This window comes from Pygocentrus nattereri, chromosome 7 (genome assembly GCF_015220715.1).
Source record: "Pygocentrus nattereri isolate fPygNat1 chromosome 7, fPygNat1.pri, whole genome shotgun sequence".
Taxonomy (NCBI): domain Eukaryota; kingdom Metazoa; phylum Chordata; class Actinopteri; order Characiformes; family Serrasalmidae; genus Pygocentrus; species Pygocentrus nattereri.
The window spans coordinates 22271283-22295368 of NC_051217.1; the positions used below are offsets into that span (position 1 = coordinate 22271283).

Below are 24086 nucleotides of genomic sequence, written 5' to 3' on the forward strand. Positions count from 1 at the left end.
ACAAGGTTTTGTTCAGAGAGCACGGATATTCTTATTTACCATGGTGGCCTGGCAAACGCCTCAAGAAACTTGTCTCAAGACTATTTTTAAGAGTTTTTTAAGAGTCCTAAAAGTTGTCTACTATATTTAAAATAATTCACCTAAATGTGCTGCTTGTGTTGGTGCGGTGGTTTCAGAGCAGCCCCTGCGCTGTACTAACTGTGTGTGATGGAGACTGACAACCATTAAAAGCTTGTGATTGAGATCTGCAGTTTGTGCTGTCAAGGTTTTATAAGAAAAGCAGCAAAGAGCTGACATTCTGCTTGAAAAATCTACATGACGGAGCTGGATCAGAGGCAGCGTGGACTGGACGCATGGCAGTAACTAAATAGGTTATAATTATAACTAAATAATACTTACATATTTCAGGTACTTCCAAAACTTGTAGTGTCTCCATGGTACACCAGTCTTTCATCACAATTTTTAACATTTACATTAACATATCACAGCTGTCGGAACAAAACCTCGCATCATTTTTCCGTTTGACATATTTTGAAAATCCATGTTGTCCTTTACATTGTGTATAAATTTCATGATGAATGGACCGAAAGAAACGGCCCAAAAAGAATTCTGGTTAATAAAAACGTCTGGTTCCATGGACTCACATTAAAAGTAAAGCATGTTTTTTCCTTCTCTGTAAAGTTACCGTTTTGGAGATTTTGTTCTGACAACAAAATATACGATTTTCTAAGTGAAAATGGTGTAACATATCTTCTACAGAGATCACCCTAAAATATTACTGCAACACACACACACACACACACTCCATTTTTGATTTTTTTGTTTTTTGACCATTTGTAAATTACAGTTTTGTCCTTTACATTTTGTGTAAAATTCATGATGAACCAACCAAAAGAAATGACCTACATAACTTGGAAGAAACATATCTTGTACTTTTTTTTACATAAATTTCTATTTTTTTTCCTATCCAGCAAATAACTGCATATAAGTGTGCATGCAGATTGTAGAATATGTAGAATATGTCCTAACTTATTTTAATTTGAAGATCAATCCAATTTTTGCATACAACCATCTAAAGGTCTTTGTAGATGAAACTTACAATTTTCATGGCTTAAGAATATTGGGCTCCATTCACCAACCGTTCTTAAGAAGAAAGCCCCACTCTAACCACTTAAACAGTTTTTATGAAGATTCTGACATTCAACTGTGTTTTCTTATTTGGGATTTTCTCTTAGGTAAGAAATGTACACAAACACAAGAGAACAAAGGTAAAAACAGTTCTGCGCATTAAGAACATGCCATGAATTTCACAGACTTTTTCTTAGGATCTTTTTCAAAAACAACTTTAAGAAATAAACTTAGGAAGGTATTGGTGAATGAGGCCCAGTGTTTGTCTTTGCAATCTTTGTTTACATTTTTTGCGTATTATTACTATAATATAATTATGGGATCTGAAATAAGAATGGTCTTAGATATATAAATAAATACAGCAAAAATATGGTATTGACACTCACCCTGATTTAGCAAAGTTGGCCCAGTGTCTCATTATCCTCCTGCTCATGGTGACTTCCTCATCAGTGTACCCTCGAGAGCTGTTCTGTGGGATTCCGAAAACAAACTCAATTTCATCTCCGTGCATCACTCCCATCCACTTCGGCCAGCAGTTGGAGCTGGAGCGATGGTCAAAGAGATAAACCCGGGCACTGCCTCCATGCTCCACATACCTCCGGGCAAAATCCAGCAAGGGGCAAGAGAAGTAGCGGTCCCCGACTAACCAGCCCAGGGAATCTCTGTTTTTCTGCCCACTCAGCTCATCTGTCCAGTCAGTGTATTGGAAAGCAGCGGCCTCAAGTGCCATCTCACTAAAGCCTGGAAGACTCAAAGCAACTCCCTCAAGGAACTGCTCTCTGCTAATCAAACTCTGGTGATGGATATCGAATCCCCTTGCACCATACACCAGAAAATAAGGGCCTTCATCCTGGTTGAGGCCTAGCAGTAGTTCCGTCTTCAGGAATCGCCCAGATTGGATTAAAACATCTGGCATGTCCAAGAGGAAGTCGCCGTCCACAGTTGGAGAAAAGGGTATGCTTATAATCATGGGATCAGGGGTTACATTGAACTGGAGGCCAACTATTTTTTCTGGATCCACACTGCGTAAGCAGGCCAACACCTCATGAGAAGAAGGCCCAAGCGGGCAGTCAAGAAGCTGTGCAAGAGTCAAGGATCGGTTCCATGCCTCAGCTGTCTCCACAGCTGCCCAAACTGCATTTGGGGTACCACTCTGTAAAATAGCACGACTGAAGAAGCTGTGACTTCCCACGGAAAGTATATGGTGCCCAACAGATCCTGCACCAGCACTCTCCCCAAATAGGGTCACAGAAGATGGGTTCCCCCCAAATGCAGCAATGTTCTCTGCAACCCACCTCAGTGCAAGTCTCTGGTCAAACAACGCTGCATTCCCCTTAACATCCTCACTCCCAGGCAGTGCCAAGAATCCTAAAGGTCCTAGTCTGTAATTCATGGACACCACTACAACCTGTTCAGATTGACTGAGGTACCGTCCATTGTATACATCCAGAGAAGCAGTCCCTGTGGTGAATCCACCACCATAGATCCACACCATGACTGGGACTAGGGGTTGGTCAGGGTCTTGAAGCCTCTTGGAAGGAGTCCATACATTCAAGTAAAGGCAGTCCTCACTCAGGTTGGTGTTGGGATTCCACATCTCAGCTCCAGGGAACCCTGGGAATTTGGCATCCACATATTGCAAGCAGGAGCTGGAAAAGTTTGTAGCATTCCATACCCCGCTCCATGCCTCGGCAGGCTCTGGACGACTAAAGCGGAGTTTACCCAGCGGAGGTTTGGCATAGGGAATGCCCAGAAAGGCCACCACAGATCCATTGCTCCCTGGTTCAGACAGTTTTACACCTTGGACTTTACCTTTGTTGGTGGGGACCACCAACTCATCCCATCCCAACGCAGGCTGGGGGAACAGAAAAGTCAACATCCACAGCGAGAAGCTGATGCAAGATCTCACCATGGCGTCTTCAAACCTGACAAATAAACAAACAGACAAACACACGCACAGAGCCATGAGGTTCAGCAGCCAACAGAGCCCATTAACGGTGTAGGCCAATGCCACCCAATTACACCATTTCCCACTTGTTTTGTTTCCCCTGTGGCATGGTTTTAATATATATTATGCAACTGCCACATTTCAAAACAACTGGGGCAGGCTCAGAGACACGCAGTCCAACAGGCAGCTATTAATGACACCTTGGGTACAGCTGAGTCCAGATGGAGAGGAAGGCAGAGACAATCAAAATGCTCTCAGTGACTCATTCTGCATGAGACGTCCTAGCCCCCCACCCCCACCTTTCTCTCTCTCTCTTTCTCTCTCTCTCCCTGATTACTCAGCTACCAGAGGAAAAAAAAAATCAATTTCTAAAATTAGAAGCTCTGATTGCTTGTTGTGATAGTGGGTAAATCCTGCTTGATTAATACTGCCTGCCTTGGCCAGACGGATTGTCCCAGAAGTCTCATACTTCCCATGCTACTGAAGAAGGATCCAGTTTCACCAAATAGGAAAGAAACCATAATAAATCATTTTGAGGCAATTTGGACAGACAAAAATTGAGAGTTCATGCCAATTTAATCACAGGACTATACTTTTCTATCTCGAAATCTTATTAAAACCTCATTAGGGCTTTGTAGTCAGAGAATCCTTATACCCAGTTGATGTGATGATAACGTAGCTTGCTCATGCCTATGCCTTAAGCGAATGTGCAGAATCTCTAACTCAGTGGTTTTCGGTCCCAGTCCTGGGGAATCCCCCCCACCCCCGCCCTCATTAGGTAATTACCATACGTTGAATCGGATGTGTTACAGCAGGGCAAAAAGTGAAAAACTGTACTGGATGAGGTCTTCTGGCCTAGAGTTGAGAAGCACCGCCCTAACTCCTGGAGACAGAATGAAGGATGAACTGAAATAAATAAACTAATGATACTTTTGGCCCACTGCCTAAAACCTTCAGTCATGGAATGCTAATTCAAGAACAATCACTAAAGTAGGCTCGTGGGGCCATATGAGATCTCATGAGAATTCACGTCTTTGCCACTAACAAGGGCATGCCCCTCTTAAACCCTGTCCCAAATTCCTCTAGTCCAGGGGTGAGGAACTGAGGGCTGGAGTCAAGCAAAATGTGGTGAGTTCCGTGCTCTAGCACACCAACCAAATCTGGTAATTAACTGGTAATGAGTCAGGGGTGCTAGATCATCAAACTGTGCAAGAATCTTGCCCTTCAAGACTCAAGGTTCTCATCCCTACTCTAGTCCGTGCCAGAATGCAGTCTTTTACCTCAGATGCAAATCTGATATCTTGTCTTTTCCCAAACACTGCTGGCAATTCTTTATGCATCACATTTTACCTGCCTGTATCACCACAATGGCAAAGGTCACATACAACTGCTAGTAGTCCAGTCATCTTTTAGCAGTAGCCCAGTGGAATCTTCTAAAGCTAGTCTGGTTTAATGGAACTTGTTCACCTTACAAGAGGTACTTTTTATTTTTTCTTCGCACATACAACAACTTGTATATGCTTTCTGTCATGCCACACTCACAGGCTTAGCATCTATCCATTAGCATTGATGAGCACACCATTCTCTCCTCTTTGAGCTCTGCCTTTCAAGGGCTTGGATTGATTTTGAAATTTCATAGTCTGTTTTCACCTTAATAAATCCTCATTCTCTACCACGTTTCGCCCAAACTTTCTCATGGTTGTCCACAGACATCCTGTGATGAGGTACATCTGGCCCGTCAATCCATATGCCTATTTAGATACCTTGTCTCTGTCTGAATGACTAAAAAATAATTTGTGGTGTACATTGTGTGGTGGGTATAGATAGAATTGCATTGCCAGTCTTCAATGGGCACTCTTTAGCTCTATGAAAGAGCTAAACCACTGCAAGGTCAGGGAAGGACTGAGGTTCATTCAGTCATCTTAAGTGTGACAAACCCTAGAACTGTGATGCCTTCACCAGTTCAGCAATTTAATGCATGACTGATAGAAACCCCAAAGTAGAACCTGTCGGGGAGAGAAGGAGTGCTACATGAAAGCACCATTCCATGACCTGTTTTCTATTCTATAGTTATATATTAGGTTAAATACAATTTCTGTTCCATTACACTTTCAGTACAATGAATAAAAAAGATATTTTGCTGTCAGGCCGGGGTCTCACAATGTAAAGAGATGACTCCTGAGACAAATGCCACTAGAACATCTAATGATCGCTTTATCAGACAGGCAGCGACGATATTATCGTATCACAAGCATGGGTTCATGGAAATGGCAAGTAAAATGTCAGCATGTCCCACAGGGCTTTTAATGCATTTGTTAGAGCAAAATCTGCATAGGCAGAAACAGCTAATCTCTAGTGTGCATTGCATCAAAAGGGAAAAAAGACAAGGCCACTCCTCACTTCTGCTTCCTTTCTTTAATTTTGTCCCTCCAGACCAAGACTACAGGAAAATTTGTTTTTCAATCACTCCCTTCTCCCTCTCTCACCCACTCACTCATCATTCACTCACTCACTCACTTGCACACAGACATTACGACTGCACAATAAACACTAAATACTAGATAGGCAATTAAATGCTTTGAAATGTATTGATATTGCATTGGTGAAACAGTGTGAAAAACTAGTGTTGGACATTTGAGTCAAATGTGATATTCAGTGTCCAAGGCACGTTTCAAAATATCCTGATTACCATTACAGTAAGTCTTTTACACGAAGACAGTCAGTTAAAACTTGCCAATGGTCTGTTATCTCAGCTAACATTACCAGCCTAGGTGCATCATAACTGGTTATATTACTTAATTAACCTCACCTCTAGTAAGCTAATCCCAAACCCAGTCAATTTACTAAATGCTGTCGAAAGTGTTATTCTGTTAAATCTATATGAGAAGAGTGTAAAATGAGCTTGAGCTTGAGGTTTATCTGCACATTTCTGCAGCATTTTCTATGTTTTCTAACTGCACTTTGCGCTATTTGCTTTGCTGTTCTTCTCGGCTGTTGTGTGGTAGGCCTGCAGGCCAAGTCAGGCCCATAGCAAAATTCTATACAGCCCAGAAAATGATTGTAATTGTCTGTCAATATTAGCTCATTTCACCATTAGCTGCACTATAATCCCCACATGCCACTGCAACATTATGTGCGCTGACTCCCTTCCCCCAACAACAATATTGGTCAATACATTGAGAAAACAATACATTTTAAAAACCTTCCTCCTGGGGACATTTAAAGAGGTTTAACAGTTATCTTTAGCTAATGTAGCCTATTGCTTCATATAAAATTATTTTATTTGATATTCTTTTTTAATAGTTCAAGTATTCAGTGCCATCTGCTGTTGCAGTTTTGGCATATTTTGAATGAACAATGGCCAGTTAGGGTCATGGCAAAATGTTAAGTAAAAATGAAAGAAAAACACTGGCTAATGGACTTAAGATTTTTTTTACAGCACTTCTGGTGGTTGAGTTTGACACCCCTGCATTAGACAGCTGCAGTAGTCTCAGAGCTGGTTTATGTGGAGTTTCTAGTGGCCTCTTCCTATTTCCCACTTTATATAGAAAACAGCACTGCAAAATGCCACAGGGCAACCACAAGTGATTCCTTGATGAATGGGAGTTTCTAATCACTTGCCCAGAACTTCCATTTAATACCAACATGTTAGTTTCCTTTTTTCTACAGCAAACGGGTTTTGGGCAGCAGGATGCCAGCATTACTGCTACTGATTGTTGACTGATGAGCATTTCTGCTACTGAGTGCGGATTGGTTGGTGAGCAGAGCAGCTCATTGGCTGTCCGCGGTCTCCCATGTCTTGACTGCTATAACTCTGGTTTAAAAGCTCTTAAAAATATAACAGCGGTGTTAAAATGTTTTATGCTGTTCTGTGTTCAGGATATGATTGTATTCTTTTACATTAATTTTGTTTAAGCATTTATAAACTGTGATGTTGCTTAAATGCTACATATTAACCCATTCATTGTGGACTTGCTCAGGAGCGCCCTCTAGCATCTGAGAAACACAAAAGCATTACAGAGGTGGTAATTTTCCTCTCTGCTAGTTCTCTGGTAGTCTTTCTCCGCTTTCTTCATTGGACTAATCTGACCAAAATATAAAATGCAGGATCTTCATTGCCCTCTGGTGGAGTTCAGATTTCAGAGTTCTTAAATATGAGAATCTACATCACAAGATAGAAGCATAAATTGCTTATCCAAAGTTCTAATTTACTCTCATTTAGCTTTTCATGATTCACTGCTGACTCAAAGACTGGCCTGGATTATTTTGACTTAATTAATTTACCTTTTACGTGAATACCTATATTAGGATGCTCACAGCACCTGAAACAAAAAGATGCGGCAGCCGATTAGAGGCTTATTCAAGTCAAGAGGCTTTTGTCATTCCATCTACGTGCAAGTACACAGTGGAGTGAAATTGTTATTATTTGCATATTGCCTTCTGAGATATAGCTTTGCAAAAGCCATTATCATGATAAAGCTTCCCAACGTAGACATCATGCAGCCCTAACATACATTCACTCTGAAATACGCTCACACGCAGACTCATAGACTCAAAGCACACTTCACTGGGAATCCCTGTCTGAAAGAAATCACAGGCACTCAGGGTGAGTCACAATGTGAGCGCTGAGACTCAGGAGAGTCACTTTTTAAGCATCTCAGTGCCCTTCCCAGCTCTACTCTCCCTCCTTACAGGCCAGTCTCCTCTGAGAATCAGACATCTCAAAGGCTTTTCATACTGCTCAACTCCACATCATCATGATGCAGTTCTGTTTAATCTCTACGCTGCCCGTCAAACATTTGAGGGCACTTAGCATTTCAAAATGTTTTATACAAATCTGTATGTTTACTCTCATTTACCAATATTTGTCACAATGCTAGCTTTGGAATTAAGCCAAAGGCTATGCATTTTATCCCCCTTGTTGTGATGGCAGTAGCACCCATCTGCATTCAAAGCTTTCAGGTGTTTCAACCACCTCTGGGCCAAAAGAGTTTCAATATGTACTTTTAAATCACCAATCTGACTAATTTGTAAAATACAGCCATTATTTGTTCCATCTGATGTAAACATGTTGCCTCCAGCAGTGCTGCAGAGTGAGATTTTTCAGTTTAAACAGTGGAAAACCTTTTTGATGATGTATCTTGAAGGTGTGGTGTCACTTTGGCTGCATTTAGACTGCAGATAAAAGTGACCCAAATCAGAATTTTCTGTTTGGTTGTTCACATTATCTTTTAAATGTGATCTGTACATGACATCAGTCTGAACAGATCAGCTCCTAAACTGATCCGCATGCGCTAAAGATCAATGTGTCATAAGGCACCTTGTCCAGAGGTAAACAGTCATGATGGCCAGCGAACGCCTGTCACTGCCGGAGCTTCAGTTTCATCGTTGTCAGCATCACAGAAGCCATCATGAAGTTCCAGTGGTTGACAGCTGGGCTCATCACCCACAGTGGTATCGAGCTCACTGTAAAAAGGGCACGGCCACTTCTTCAGTTCATGTCCTCGGATTCTTTAAACTGTTCTCTGATGCTGCAGCCTCGGTCTCCTCCAGCCTGTTTCGTTTGAAACCTCTACGAACATGGAGCCGTTGGTCTGTTCTAGTTTTTTGGTACAGAAACAGCAGCCTAAATGTTTATGATTATAGGTTATGTTTATGCACAAAATTGTAATGGATGTCAAGTTGCACTGACATAGAAGTTGCATGAATTGATCTGGCTGATCAGACTGAGTCGCATTGCCGCCGATCAGACACAGATCGGATTTCAGTTCCACATATGAAAGCGTCTCAAATCGGAATTGAAAATGTCAGATTCAGTGTGTTTTTTGCTGTTCACACAGCCACACAAATGACACATCTATGTCACATACGGAGAAAAAGATTGGATTTGGGCCCCTTTTACCTGCTGTGTAAACGTAGATAGTCCACTATTGTCTCCTATAGATCAGATGTTCAAATTGGTAACAAACTATCTGTTGAAACTCAGTTGACTCTAAATACAGGTGGGGTTAGGGCCAGGATTTGGACCAGGGTTAGGATTTGGACCAGGATTAGGATTTGGACCAGGGTTAGGGCTGGGTTTGGGTTTTGGGCTGAGGTTAAGGTTAGAGTTAGGATGGTGAAAACAGAAAGAAGGCAGCTAGTAAGTCCAATACTGTATTGCAGCCGTAAAATGTAGAAGCCAACTTTAAATCATCACAAAAATGGGCAGAATGATTTCGCCAAACTACATACTACGTCAAACGAGTAGGACGATAAACTACAAGCTGAGCTTAGCTATTTCGACACCTTGCCTTAATTTGGCGTGATTTCTGTGGTTGAAAAGGTAAAAACTTTCTTTATGGTGTCCATTTTGTGCTTAGAAAAGACAGAATCGACTTTTTCTTTATATATTTGTTCAACAACTGAGGTAATAGGTCATGCTAATTAGCTAATGTTAACTTGGGTGTATTTATTAGCCTATAGCTCAGCGGCAGTTAGGACTGGGTGACACCAAAGCCAGTATATGAGGAGGCCTCCTCCTATTTCACCTGTTATACCCGTGAGCAAGTCCTCAATGAATGTGGGTGATTGAAGCTAAATGACTAAAAACAAACAGTTAAAATAGTTTCTAATCACTCGCCCAGAACTTTCCTTCCATTTTAGAAAGTTGAAGGATGTATTTCACTAAAAAAGCAAAGAAAACTCACCTGTATGTTTCCTTTTGTCCATAGTAAATGGGTTTTGGGCCACAGAACGCTAATCTTACTGCTACTGAGTCCTGATTGGTTGGCAAGCGGAGCAGCTCAGTGGTTGTTCGCACTCACTGACGTCATGAGGCACCATTTTCAACTCCTATAACTCATTTTTTTACATGTTATGGCATTTGGCAGATGCTCTTATACAGAGCGACTTATAATTTGATCAATTTACACAGGCAGGTGAAGGTGGTGTTAGGAGTCTTGCCCAAGGACTCTTATTGCTATAGTGTAGGGTGCTCACCCAAGCAGGGGATTGAACACCAGTCTACAGCATAGAAGGCAGAGGTGTTACCCACTACACCATACGACTACTAAACTCCAGTTTAAAAGCTCTTAAACATATAACAGCAGTCTTGAAATATTGTACGCTGTTCTGTGTTGAGGAAATGAAAGGATTCTTTTTTCTTATAAACACTTAAACATTTACAAACTGTGATTTTGTTCAAATGCGCCACATTAACCCATTCATTCATTCTCGCTCAGGAGCGCCCTCTAGGGTTTGAGAAACCCAAAAGACATTGCCGAGTGGTACATTTCCTCCCTGCAAGTTCTCTGGTGTTATCACAGGGACTTTGAATGATTGTGTTACGTATTTGTATAATGCATGCTGGGTACTGTATCGCAATGTAAATGGAAAATTGTGAATTCTGTCAAACCAACTAAGGTTGATTGATCTAATGCTGCACAATTGAATATCACACAGCTTACAAGTAGCACATAGCTGTTTTTTGCTAGCTAAACCCTATAGAGCCTCACTCAGTAGACTTGTGGAGCCGTTCCTTAAAATGCTAAAGTTTTTGAAAATCCTACTCATTTGCAAATTTGCATGCTTGCCTTCTCAATCAATATCAGTTGTGTGTGGCTGACCCAACACCAAAGATTCACCCACACATATTCATCATCTACTAGACGGAGAGAAGTTGTACTCTCTTATAGAAACGGGCTTTCTATCCATACTCCAGAGCCCACTGCTGCGGTCATGACGTCTTTAATAATAGGCTAAAACATCACGCATGCATCTCTCTGAATCCTCTCTCAAAACTCACCAATAAAGAGTCGTGATCAGTGTCTTATAAACTGGACTTCGAAAAAAAAAGATATCAGTTCCTATAATTATTCATCAACGACATGCAGTCCAGCTCCAAAAACTAGCACAAACTTTCGGACTGAGTCATCCAACTAAGAAAAGGCTGTGCTGAGGGAAGGTGGATGCACTCCTTTGCTTTTTGGCCTACTTTTATTTTTCACTTACTTTCAGCCTTTATTGTTCAGAAATGAGGGACAGTGCAGCCTCAGGCCTTTAAAACGTGTTCAATAAAGAACAGCTTAAAAAGTAAAATATTTTATTATAGTTTCCTATAGTTTATTATACAGATTCATACTGTAGAACAGACTCAGCTTATATCATAACATCTACATTTAGAGTCAGTTATTCATTCAGTCTAATGAGAAACTGTAGAACAGACTCAGCTTATATCATAACACCTACATTTAGAGTCAGTTATTCATTCAGCCTAATGAGAAACTGTAGAACAGACTCAGTTTATATCACAATACCTACATTTAGAGTCGGTTATTCATTCAGCCTAATGAGAAACTGTAGAACAGACTCAGTTTATATCACAATACCTACATTTAGAGTCGGTTATTCATTCAGCCTAATGAGAAACTGTAGAACAGACTCAGTTTATATCACAATACCTACATTTAGAGTCGGTTATTCATTCAGCCTAATGAGAAACTGTAGAACAGACTCAGTGGAAGCTTGGAAGCTTTAAGGCCAGACTCTGGATGGTGGTAGTACTGACAGTTAAGACTGAGAAACAGGGAGGAGATGGTGGTGGTGAGGAGTGAAGACTTTTTCATGGGAAATGGAAGGTACAGATGGGAATTTACAGGGCATTAGATTGGAAGGCCTGATAGATCCGGCCAGTAGATCACCAGCAAACACAGCTTTGAACTGCTGTACACACACAATATCATCATATTTTTTCATTAAAACACAAAAACTTACTTATTTGCAGAAAATCTGTGTTTTGGTAGTGTCAATTCTCAATGCTTCGGACTAATTTTCAGACTTTAGGACCAATTTACTTCAAAACAATGGATACTTCCAATACTTCTAAATCTCTATGTTTCTGTAGTGACAGTATTTATTTAGGTAATAACTAATCTCTCTATTCTCTTGGGTTTAACAGATCATAAAACAGCCCATGTAAATATCTAAGCTCTGAAACGCCATTGCTGTTTTGAGTAATTTGCTACAGTGGGACTGCAGTCTGAACTAATTCAGTACAACGGTCCGTATTCAGGTCTGTTGTAAGTGAGGTTATTTTCGGGCTGTATACTGTGTCTCTGGCAGCAGGCTGAGCTGGGGCATTACCTGCATTTGTTGGCAGGCTGGTCGCAGCAGTGCCACACTGTGATTGCATACTCAGTAATGGCTCAGCTGTAACCGCTGGCACAGACGCTGTGTGTGTGTGTGTGTGTGTCCTGGTGCCGGACAGGACGCTTCGCAAGGTCACAGTGGTATAATCTGGGTTCATCTCTCTCTCTCTTTCTCTCTCTCTCTCTGTTTCTGTCGCTCTCCCTGGGCATACATTAACCTTGGAAGGGGATGTTTGTTGTCCTCGGAATAAAAGGGGGCAGATAGTTTTGTTAGAAGCACCTCATTTGTTCTGATAGCGCTGGAGTTACCATGCTGATGAGCATGGACACTCTCTGACAAAACCCCCCACACCATCTCTCTCTCTCTCTCTCTCTCTCTCTCTCTCTCTCTCCAAGTATGTGTCAGTCTGACATCACACGCTGGCGCATTATTTCATCTGTGCTGTTGGGCTCAGAGATCAGCACTGTGAGGCTCTGGGCTGGGTCTTTGAAGACACTTGAATCATCCCTGCGCTCTCTCTCTCTGAATACAGATGGCATTATTTTAGTCCAGTAAACAGGTGCCTCAGCGCTTGCTCTCTGAATCCATAACACCTTCATTTTGCATTAAATTAAAGAACAATTTTTCAAAATGTCTGCATAATGTAGAGTATGAAATGTAAACAAAGTCATTCAGAGTCAGTTTGGTGTGAAATGGTTCAGATGCCTTTACAATGGTGGTGACAGGAACCAAGGGTCGCCATGACTACAACACAAACATAACCATTTTATTTACCATCCAGAGCCACCAGTGAACCTACATGAGTCTTCTGAGATTCATATGAAATGTTGATGATGGGAAAATGTGTGGTCATTTGAATAAAAAATACATTTTCTTTGGGAACTATGTTGCCTTACAGTGCTCTGCATGCACCCTTCCACCAAGATCATGTAAAAATATGTTAAAAAATGATGTTTAAGCCAAAAGCTTCCCAAAACAATCATAAAACAGTGTCCCAGACATTAGGCAGTGCATTTAGAACCATTTCCTTTTATAACCTTTAAGACCTTGACGTCTGGTTCCTGTCACCACCACTGTAAAGAAATCTCAGTAAGAAAGAGTCAGTAACTTTCTCAGCAATGAACCATTTCATGTCAAGCCACTCGAAATGACCTTGCCTACATCTCAACCATTGGATTATGCAGAAATTTGGAAAAGTTGATGGAATTTCCCTTCCACAGTATCACTTTATTTTAAGGAACACATATTGGGGCCTGACTTTGACAGGTTCTGTATCTAGAAAAGACTAAATTTAAGCTTGCAAACATGCATTATTACATAAACAAACACCTTAATATTTACACTAATACAGAAACATAAGTGGACAAGCAGTTGTATGCAAAAGTTTGGATACCCTCAGTCAAATTACATGTTTGGTTTGAAAATAACATGTTCTACAGAGCATTAAACATAACATATTCCTGCAGAATTTACTGCATAATTTCTATTTATTTGCTGAATTAAAAAAAAATACTTTTGTAAAAATAAACGAAGAGGCAAGGTCAAAACACCAGAAAACCAAATCATAAACATAAACACTCAGAGTTGTGGAAAAACCAAACAAGACTTCGCAATGAGCACCTGCAAACGCAGGGTATATATACACAAGATGGCAGACTACAGAGGTCAAAGGATCAAGAAATGCCTAGTATTCGGGAGACGGTGACCTCCTGTGGTGGGGAGGAGAATGGCAGGTGGCAGATGTGACACATTGTGCTGGTGATGTAAGGCTTGGATGCTGCTGCTCGGCCATGGAAACCTATTCCATGAAGCTCTCTACGCTGTTCCTCAGATTTGAAGGCCACATTAAAGTCTGGAGGTCTGTAGTGATTGACTCTGCAGAAAGTTGGTGACCTCTGCGCACTATGCGCCTCAGCATCTGCTGACCCCACTCTGTCATTTTACGTGGCCGACCACTTCGTGGCTGAGTTGCTGTCGTTCCCAATCACTTCCACTTTGTTATAATCCCACTGACAGTTGACTGTGGAATATTTAGTAGTGAGGAAATTTCACAACTGGACTTGTTGTACAGGTGGCGTCTGATCACGGTACCACGCTGGAATTCACTGAGCTCCTGAGAGCGACCCATTCTTTCACTAATGTCTGTAGAAGCAGTCTGCAGACCTAGGGGCTTGGTTTTATACACCTGTGGCCATGGAAGTGATTGGAACACCTGAATTCAATGATGGGTGAGTGAACATGAAATGAATGGGACTTCGACAACTACAGCAAACAGAGAGGAACTGGAAAGGTATGTTAGATTGGTCAATTAATCTAGTAATATTTATGAGATTAATCAACAGAAAAAATGATTATTAGTTGCAGCCCTACTTCCCTTAGCACAAGTAGTCAGCTGTAAGACAACCATGCTGTAAATCCAGCATTTAACCAGAACTTGTTAGCAAACCTCCTCTGAAAACTAGTGACCTTGAACACAGGCGCTAAATCTCTTTTATCATTTATAGAATTAATGTTCTATACCCCAGAAAGAACAGACTCAAATTCATCCTTTAATATCCATCATCATTTAGAAATTTATTACCATTCATTATGACTGTTAAATGCTCAGCTAGGTGGCTAACACTGCTTGCTACAGTAGCTTGTATGAGAGGTTGTAAAAGACATTTCTGCTGACAGACGAGAGCTGGAAGTCATCATAACCTACCAGACACCGTTATATTCAATTACAACGTAAAAATTTCCGGTAGGCAGACATCCTTGTGCAAATGAAGGCATGCTGAGAAAATATCAAATTATCCATCTGCAAGGAGACGAAACACTGCGCATGTAAGGAGGGGAAGTGTTGCTCACTGCATCAAATCGCATCCACACTCATAACCAGTGCTATGGAGAATATTAGCATTTTAATAGAGCACATGGACTTCAGTCAAGTGCATATTGAGCATATTGACCAATCAGCTTGACCCTTAATGACTATTCTGTGTGCAATCGGATCACAGATTTGAAAAAAAAAAAAAAAAAAAAAGAAAATCTCAAGCAAATTTCAAGTGCTCCCATAGAGAGTGCTGTGGTCACATATTGCACTCTGTTAATTGAAATAATCTAATTAAATTGAATGAAAATAACTGTAAAAGTAATTGCATACTAATTAACATTACTGTAATGATTGTGCAGCTGTAACAGATTATATTAAGGTGGAATATAAAGTGGAATTTCTCTTAATAAGCATGAGAAACTGTATCAAACTCAGTCTCTGAGCTGTGGGGATTTTTCCTCTCACTGAACTCCACAGTGGTCTGTAAACAAAAGAAATCAAACTGGACAGTTATTGAGGCCTTGCTCTGTCTTTCCTTGGTACAGCTGGTATTTAGAGGTGGGGATTTTTCAATATATATATATATATATATATATATATATATATATATATATCATGCAGCCATTCTAATGCATTATGTCATAAACTGTCATCCCACAGATAAAAAAGCATGTATTTATACTTCAGATATTCAGTAAGGACTAAGTTATGATCCATCTGAACCTAAGGCATTAATTGAGATAGCAATAAGCTAAAGACACTTCTCAAAAAAATTAAGGGAACACTTAAACAACACAATATAACTCCAAGTAAATCAAACTTCTGTGAAATCAAACTGTCCACTTAGGAAGCAACACTGACTGACAATCAATTTCACAGCTGTTGTGCAAATGGAACAGACAACAGGTGGAAATTATTGGCAATTAGCAAGACACACTCAATAAAGGAGTGGTTCTGCAGGTGGGGACCACAGACCACTTCTCAGTACCTTTCTGCTTTCTGGCTGATGTTTTGGTCACTTTTGAATGTTGGTGGTACTTTCACACTCGTGGTAGCATGAGACAGACTCTACAACCCACACACGTGGCATAGGTAGTGCAGCTCATCCAGGATGGCACATCAATGCGAGCTGTGGCAAGAAGGTTTGCTGTGTCTGTCAGCGCAGTGTCCAGAGGCTAGAGGCGCTACCAGGAGACAGGTTAGTACACCAGGAGACATGGAGGAGGCCGTAGGACGGCAACAACCCAGCAGCAGGACCGCTACCTCCGCCTTTGTGCAAGGAGGAACAGGAGGAGCACTGCCAGAGCCCTGCAAAATGACCTCCAGCAGGCCACAAAAGTGCATGTGTCTGCACAAACGGTTAGAAACCGACTCCATGACGATGGTATGAGGGCCCGACGTCCACAGATGGGGGTTGTGCTCACAGCCCAACACTGTGCAGGACGCTTGGCATTTGCCAGAGAACACCAGGATTGGCAAATTCACCACTGGCGCCCTGTGCTCTTCACAGATGAAAGCAGGTTCACACTGAGCACATGTGACAGACGTGACAGAGTCTGGAGACGCCGTGGAGAGCGATCTGCTGCCTGCAACATCCTTCAGCATGACCGGTTTTGGCAGTGGGTCAGTAATGGTGTGGGGTGGCATTTCTTTGGAGGGCCACACAGCCCTCCATATGCTCGCCAGAGGTAGCCTGACTGCCATTAGGTACCGAGATGAGATCCTCAGACCCCTTGTGAGACCATATGCTGGTGCGGTTGTCCCTGGGTTCCTCCTAATGCAGGACAATGCTAGACCTCATGTGGCTGGAGTGTGTCAGCAGTTCCTGCAAGATGAAGGCATTGAAGCTATGGACCGGCCCACCCGTTCCCCAGACCTGAATCCGATTGAGCACATCTGGGACTGTACCACAGACTGTCCAGGAGTTGGTGGATGCTTTAGTCCAGGTCTGGGAGGAGATCCCTCAGGAGACCATCCGTCACCTCATCAGGAGCATGCCCAGGCGTTGTAGGGAGGTCATACAGGCACGTGGAGGCCACACAATACTGAGCCTCATTTTGACTTGTTTTAAGGACATTACATCAAGGTTGGATCAGCCTGTAGTGTGTTTTTCCACTTAAATTTTGTGTGTGACTCCAAATCCAGGCCTCCATTGGTTAATAAATTAGATTTCCATTGATGATTTTTGTGTGATTTTGTTGTCAGCACATTCAACTTTGTACAGAACAAAGTATCCAATGAGAATATTTCATTCATTCAGATCTAGGATGTGTTATTTGAGAGTTCCCTTTATTTTTTTGAGCAGTGTATATACAAAAGCATCTTTAATGGGAAACTTTCTAATGGGAGGTGTCGGTCCCAAAGCCTAACACCTAAATTTACACGTGAGAAAATAATACTTACATTTTTTTCTCAATTTTAAAGACCTTTTCACTTCTTTTACAGTTGAAAGATTTAGATTGGACATGAGTTTATTTTTTTTTAATGAAAAAAAAAAATGTTTCTCCCAATTTTTTTTTGCAATCAAGTTTTTTGTGAAATGAAATGTAATGAAAAATATTTTATGTGTACAGCTGGTCAAAGCTGTGTTTGCTAGTCATGTACTGGTTAGTATTTTTGAGTTCTGCTCAGAATAAGCTAAAATTGCCACTAACGAAACATTTGGTAAAGTTTCAGTAGCATTATGATTGTTTTGGTAGTGACAAATGGATGGAAATAAGTTTTGAACTCTGACTTTGAATGAATTTGGTAGAACATAATTATATATTATATATATAATATATAAGCATATGTCAGTACTGCCCCAATGGCTAGTGTTAAAGCAGTGCTAAGTGTTGTTTCACATCTTTAATTACTTAAACAGATTAAGTGACCCTTATTAATCTCACAGCAGAGAAATTCCACATTTAACCCATTCGTGCAGTGAAACACCACATACACACCAGTGAAAACTTGCCCGGATCAGTGGACAGTCCTATCCACGGCGCCCAGGGAACATTTGGGGGTAAGGTGCCTTGCTCAAGGACACTTCAGTCATGTAATGTTGGGTCAGGGGATCAAATTGGTAATCGTCCAGTCACGAGGCTGTTTCCCTAACCTCCAGCTCATGGCTGCCCAATTCATTTCTTAATTTCTATTTTTTGTGCTAATTTTCCGTTGCACCTTAAAAGAAGCAACTGTTAGATTGTGACATCTGCATAGAAAGTTTACTTTAAAAGCTGAACAATGGCATAAATTTTATATCATTTCTTTGTAGACAAGCCAGCACCCCAAATGTGGACCCTTTGTAGCAACGTAAGCTAATGATTATATAATATGTAGCTGCTAGTTTAGCTGCTTGGTTAAGAGCTGCTTCACGTTTACTGCGGCCACACGAGCTCACTTACAGACTCTAAGTTTATAAGGGTGTGTAACAACAGGCCTGCGTTCTTTCTGTCCAACAACCATCTCACAACTCCCAGGTTGACACAAGTGGTTTAGACCACTGTGAACTTTTGAGGATACTTTCTATTTACATGATGCTGTCTACTGACCTACTGATTTTATTTTCATCTAAAAATTGAAATGTGATTGCATCTGAGTTTTTGAGAAACAAACAAGAGGAGTATACACTTACCGGCCACTTTATTAGTGAAAGGTTGGACCCCCTTTTGCCTTCAGAACTGCCTTAATTCTTCCTGGCATACTTTCAACAAGGTATTGGAAACATTCCTCAGAGATTTTGGTTGGTTATTTGAGTTACTGTTGCCTTTCTATCATCTCGAACCAGTCTGCCCATTCTCCTCTGACCTCTCAAATCAACAAGGCATTTCCACACAACTGCCACTCACTGGATATTTTCTCTTTTTTGGACCATTCTCTGTAAACCCTAGAGATGGTTGTGTGAAAATCCCAGTAGATCAGCAGTTTCTGAAATACTCAGACCAGCCCGTCTGGCACCAACAACCACGCCACGTTCAAAGTCACTTAAATCCCCTTTCTTCCCCATTCTGATGCTCGGTCTGCACTTCAGCAAGTTGTCTTGATCACCTCTACATGCCTAAATGCATTGAGTTGCAGCCATGTGATTGGCTGAGTAGCTATTTGTGTTAACAAGCAATTGAACAGGTACCTAATAAAGTGGTGAGTGTATGAATGTAACATCCGGTCTCAGCTGACAGGCTTTGTGCACTTTTAACCAGTATTGAAATCCAAATTGTAGTTTCTTGACAGCTGTACTGAAAGCACAAGAAAATATCAGATGCCATGTGATGTAGAAATGACAGTAGCCCTCCGATGCTAAGTGCAACTTAGTATTCATCATATTTACTGTATGCAGAAACTCCAGAACGACTCTGCTTACTGTCTGATCTATGCAGCTTGCTGTAATAGCACAACAGTACAGCTTCTTAGGGGAAATCATGACGGTATATTCTGGGACATTAAAACGAGGTCAGTACAATGCAGGCATGTTCCATAAACCACGACAGTGAAAGACTGGAAGGTGTGGGGGACAGTGAGAGATACTCCACAGGCCTAATGCCTTAGAACAAGCATTAAAACTATCGGTTCTATTAAGACCTAGAACAGTGTCCTGGTTTTTAATGCACATCTGTGTGAAATACTGCATAGAAGAACTAGCACGGCCTACACTCGTAGAAAAAAAAGATTATATAGTACTAAAAACGGTTCTGTGTAGCAATAGTGGAACCCCTTTTAGAAGAGAGAGAGAGGGAAAGTCCAGCTACTGTCAGGTCCTGTTTAAACTCTTATGCACCATTAATGGCTTCTGAGTTTACATTTCTCAGGATTAAACAGGTCGTTTCTGTTACGGTGTCTTTAAGACTGATATGTGTTAATGAGCTCAGTTCTGATTGGCCCTGCACTATGCCTCATAAATAAATAAATAAATAAATAAATAAATAAATAACACTCCTCCTTACAACCTAACTGGGTGGAGCTCAACTTCTGTAGGCTGAAAAAGTGGATGTGAAGAAGTAAGTACACCCCAAGAAAAGATTTTTCCAACATATTTGGAGATACAGATATCAAGTGTTCATTACATTACGGTGTGAAAAATTAAATCGATACAATCTGTCACAACTGGCCCCTCCCAGTCCGGTCCATGTGTGTTATGACCTTGATTTTGGATTTGCCCACAATAAACGTTATCTCCGCATATGCGTCCGCCTGCTCGCTCCCCGGCGTTACGCAATGACACACACACACATACACACACAGATTTTATATATATATATATATATATATATATATATATATGTACAGTACCATGTGAAAGTTTTAGGCATCTAAGCAAATTTTTAAATAATTGACCTCAGCAGTGAGTTTATCACTATATACATTAGAATAAAGTCATATTCATAATTCAAATAAACATAAAAACAATAAAAAGTAACAAGAATTTCTTGGGTCCATATTTTTCCTTGACACCTTCACAGCCGCCACAGAGATTTGTTAAGATCATCAATTACATCATGAGCTCAATTTACTGAAGCACTGATTGGTCAAACCAGTAGCTGCTTTTTAACTACATAATACTGGGCTTCCTCGAGGAGACGTTTGGAAATGGGTAAACAAACACACTGACATCCAGAAAATCACTATTCATTTTATATAAATAAAATGCCATTTTTGTCCCGTTTGCTGCAAAAAATAGATACACCCTGGAGGCAGTCGTGGAGGGATGGAGGTTAGGAAACCAGCCCTGTGACCGGAAGGTTGCTGGTTTGATCCCGTTGGCTGACAGTCCATGACTGAATTCCCCTTGAGCAAGGCACCTAACCCCCAGTTGCTCCCTGGGTGCCATGGATAGGGCTGCCCACTGCTCCAGGCAAGTGTGCTCACTGCCCCCTAGTGTGTGTGTTCACTAGTGTGCATGTATGTGGGTGTTTCACTGCATGGATGGGTTAAATGCAGAGATCTAACTTCACAGAGCGCGAAACACAGTGACGAATGGTTGTTAATTCTATTCATATATCACTACCTCTACCATGTCAAGCCGAGTTCAGGTGCTAATGACCAGAACAGCATTACAGATTATCTCAGTGGAACTTGTTTTATTCAGGTATTGGAGTGTGTGGTAGCTACAGGTCTAGATCAAAAGAGCTCGCTGAGGCCTTCAGAAAGAGAGTTGTAGATGCCTAGGAGTGGGAAGGGGTTTAAGAAGATATCTGATATATGGAAAATCAGTCATTTTACTGCCTTCTACACGCAGAGAAGACTTAAAACACTCCCAACTTGCCAAAGCCAGGCCGCCCCAGCAAACTTAACCTGAGATCAGACATTAAGATGCTAAAAGTCTCTAAGAACATGAAAAAGTTCCTCACAGCATCTGCAGGTAGCTCTTGCCACTGCTGTAAAAGTGCATCTAGCACTAGAAAAAGACAAATTTGGCCTACATGGGAGGCACACCAGAGCCTGGCCAACTTGCAGTCATAGAACTGACTATGAATTCTCTTTCATGCTAGATATTTAATCATAGCCATCCCTGCTCCTGCTTTCCCCCTTTTCTTTATTGTTATCTCTCATACTTCTTCTTCTTCTTCTTCTTCCACATTTTTCTGCGATTAATACAGCCTGAACCGCTTAACGTACAGACTCCGTTCAAACTGTGTTTCAAAGGTCTCAGCGCTGTGACTTGTGATACGTATTTTTGGAGTTGATCGGATTGGAAGTTTTTAATAAAATTAAGTTTGAAAATTGAAAACCTCCCATAAGAATGAATGGCGGAATGTTCAGAACCACAAATTCTAACTGACATCGATGATGTCACAGCAGGCCACTCAGTCTCACAGTGTCATGATTGGCTCCTCCCACTCCTCCATGTGCTTTTCTGTTGACTTTTTATCGTCCATGTGCTTCTTTGTTTGGTTTTGCCCCTTGTTTCTTGTCTTTGTCCTTGACTGTTTCCACCTGTTTTCCACCTGTGTCTTGTGAACCCTCATTAGCCCCTTTGTATTTAAGCCCTGTGTTTTCCTTAGTCTAGTGCTGGTCTTTGTTTGTATATGCTGTTTGATATAAGGCTTGTGTGCGCAGTATATGTATTATTTGAAGAGTTTTTGTTAAGTGTTTGGACTTCTGTGTTCCTTGTCATGTCTGTCCCTCCTGCTCTTCGTGTTGGCTACCTGAACTGTGGACTGTCTTGGACTGTCTTCACCCTAATTTTGGATTTGCCCATAATAAATCTCACTTGTCTCCGCACATGCATCCACCTCAACATCGCTCCTCGTTACACACAGACACAGCTGTCACTCAGGGAATCTGCTTTAAAATCCTTAAACCTTCACCTAAAAACTCCATTTTGGTTTTAAATGGAAGAGAAACTTGTTCTTTCTGAAACCTCAAAATATGTGAGTTATGAGCATTTGTTTGGCACTAGGCACAGAAAACACCCCCACTGACTCCCATGTAAATTTCTCAAAATCAGAATCTGCTTATTTTAAGATTTTCTCTGTGTTGAAATTGTCATAATTCAGACATTTTCTACACACCACCAATACACACCACATTATACCAAAATAATCCTCAAGGGGTCTTATCTCACACCACCTATCCGGTTAAGCGATAGAGTAAACATTTCCTGAGTTATGATTGTTTGTTCAGACGGTGCAAATCGGACTCAAACAAGGCTTCTCCACTAAGAGCTGCATAATAACAGAGTGACAGTTGAATGACTCTCCCCTCCCCCCTCAAACACATACATCTCTCCCTCTTACACACACCACACACACACACACACACACACACACACACACACACACACACACACACACACACACACCACACAGACACACACAAACAGACACGCACACACACTCACACACACACACACACACTTGCAGCTCTTTTCAAGCACTCTTGCGGTTCCTTCAGGAAATGCACATTTAGTTTTTAATATTACTATTAATTATTAGTAATTATTAGTAATAGTGATAGTAATTAGTAATAATATTAATTAGTATATTAATATTAATATACTAATAGTAAAACCTTATTCTCTTTTTATATTGTGCTATTGTTTCGCTATCTGGTGTGGACCAGAGGAGAACAGGTTCCCCTTTTGAGTCTTGGTTCCTCTCAAGGCTTCTTCCTCTTGCTATCAGGATGATTTTCCTTGCCACCGTTGCCATTGGCGACATTCATGGGAGCTCAGACCCGGATTTTTGTGCTGCTTTGTGACAGCCCCGGTTGTAAAAAGTGCTATATAAATGAACTTTGACTTGACTTCGACTAGATATCTCTTGAGGAAAATGTGAGACCATCTGTACAAAAGCTGAAGCTGAAGAACTCGACCTTCCCACAGGATAATGATCCCAAACATACAAGTAAATCATCCAAGGAATGATTTAAAAGCAAGAAATGGAGAGTCATGGAGTGGCCTAGTCCTGAATCCTACTGAAATGCTGCGAGGGTATTTCAGAAATCCTTCAAACATTGCTCAGCTGAAACAATTCTGAAAGGAAGAATGGGCAAAAATCTCTCCCAGTAGATGTCAGAAACTGGTAGACAGTTAAAGGAAATGCCTGTATAAAGTCGTTTTTGCCAGAGAGGGCAGTACCTGTTACTGACGTCATAGTACTTAGTTATTTAACATACAAAAATGACATCTCAGGTAATGTTTAATTAAATGATTGCAAAATCAAATGTACATGGTTTTCTTGATCTATTACATAATGTTACATAAATGGCTCCTGTCGGAACAAAACCTTGCAGTTCGCATTTCATTTGAAATTTGAAAATACCTGCAGACCTTTACCTTGTATGTAAATTTCATGTTAAATAGACTGAAAGAAATAATAATAATAATGTATTAATAAAAATACTATATTGCTGTTGTTGGAAGAAAACCTCGTATCTCCGAAATGATAACTTTACAGGAGGAGAAAAAAACAGTTTGCTTTTAATGTAAGTCATTGGAACCAGACCAAGTCATTTTAAGTCATTTCTTGTAGCTCATTCGTCATGACATTTACATAACAGGTATTTTCATATTATGTCAAAAACTGAAAAATGTCAAAAATGGAGATACGACGTTCAACAACAGAGATATATTTTATTTTCAGAAAA

The 24086-nt window shown here is 40.9% G+C and overlaps 1 protein-coding gene across 1 annotated transcript in view; it reads right to left on the reverse strand.

Annotated features, from left to right (window-relative positions):
- The window catches only part of LOC108431160 (cholinesterase-like), a 46459-nt gene that overhangs the window by 15371 nt on the left and 7002 nt on the right, over positions 1–24086 (reverse strand). Inside the window, exon 2 of the mRNA XM_017704141.1 lies at positions 1515–3053. Coding sequence (XP_017559630.1) covers positions 1515–3040 — 1526 coding nt within the window. The 5' untranslated portion in view covers positions 3041–3053. The remainder of the gene's footprint in view (positions 1–1514; positions 3054–24086) is intronic.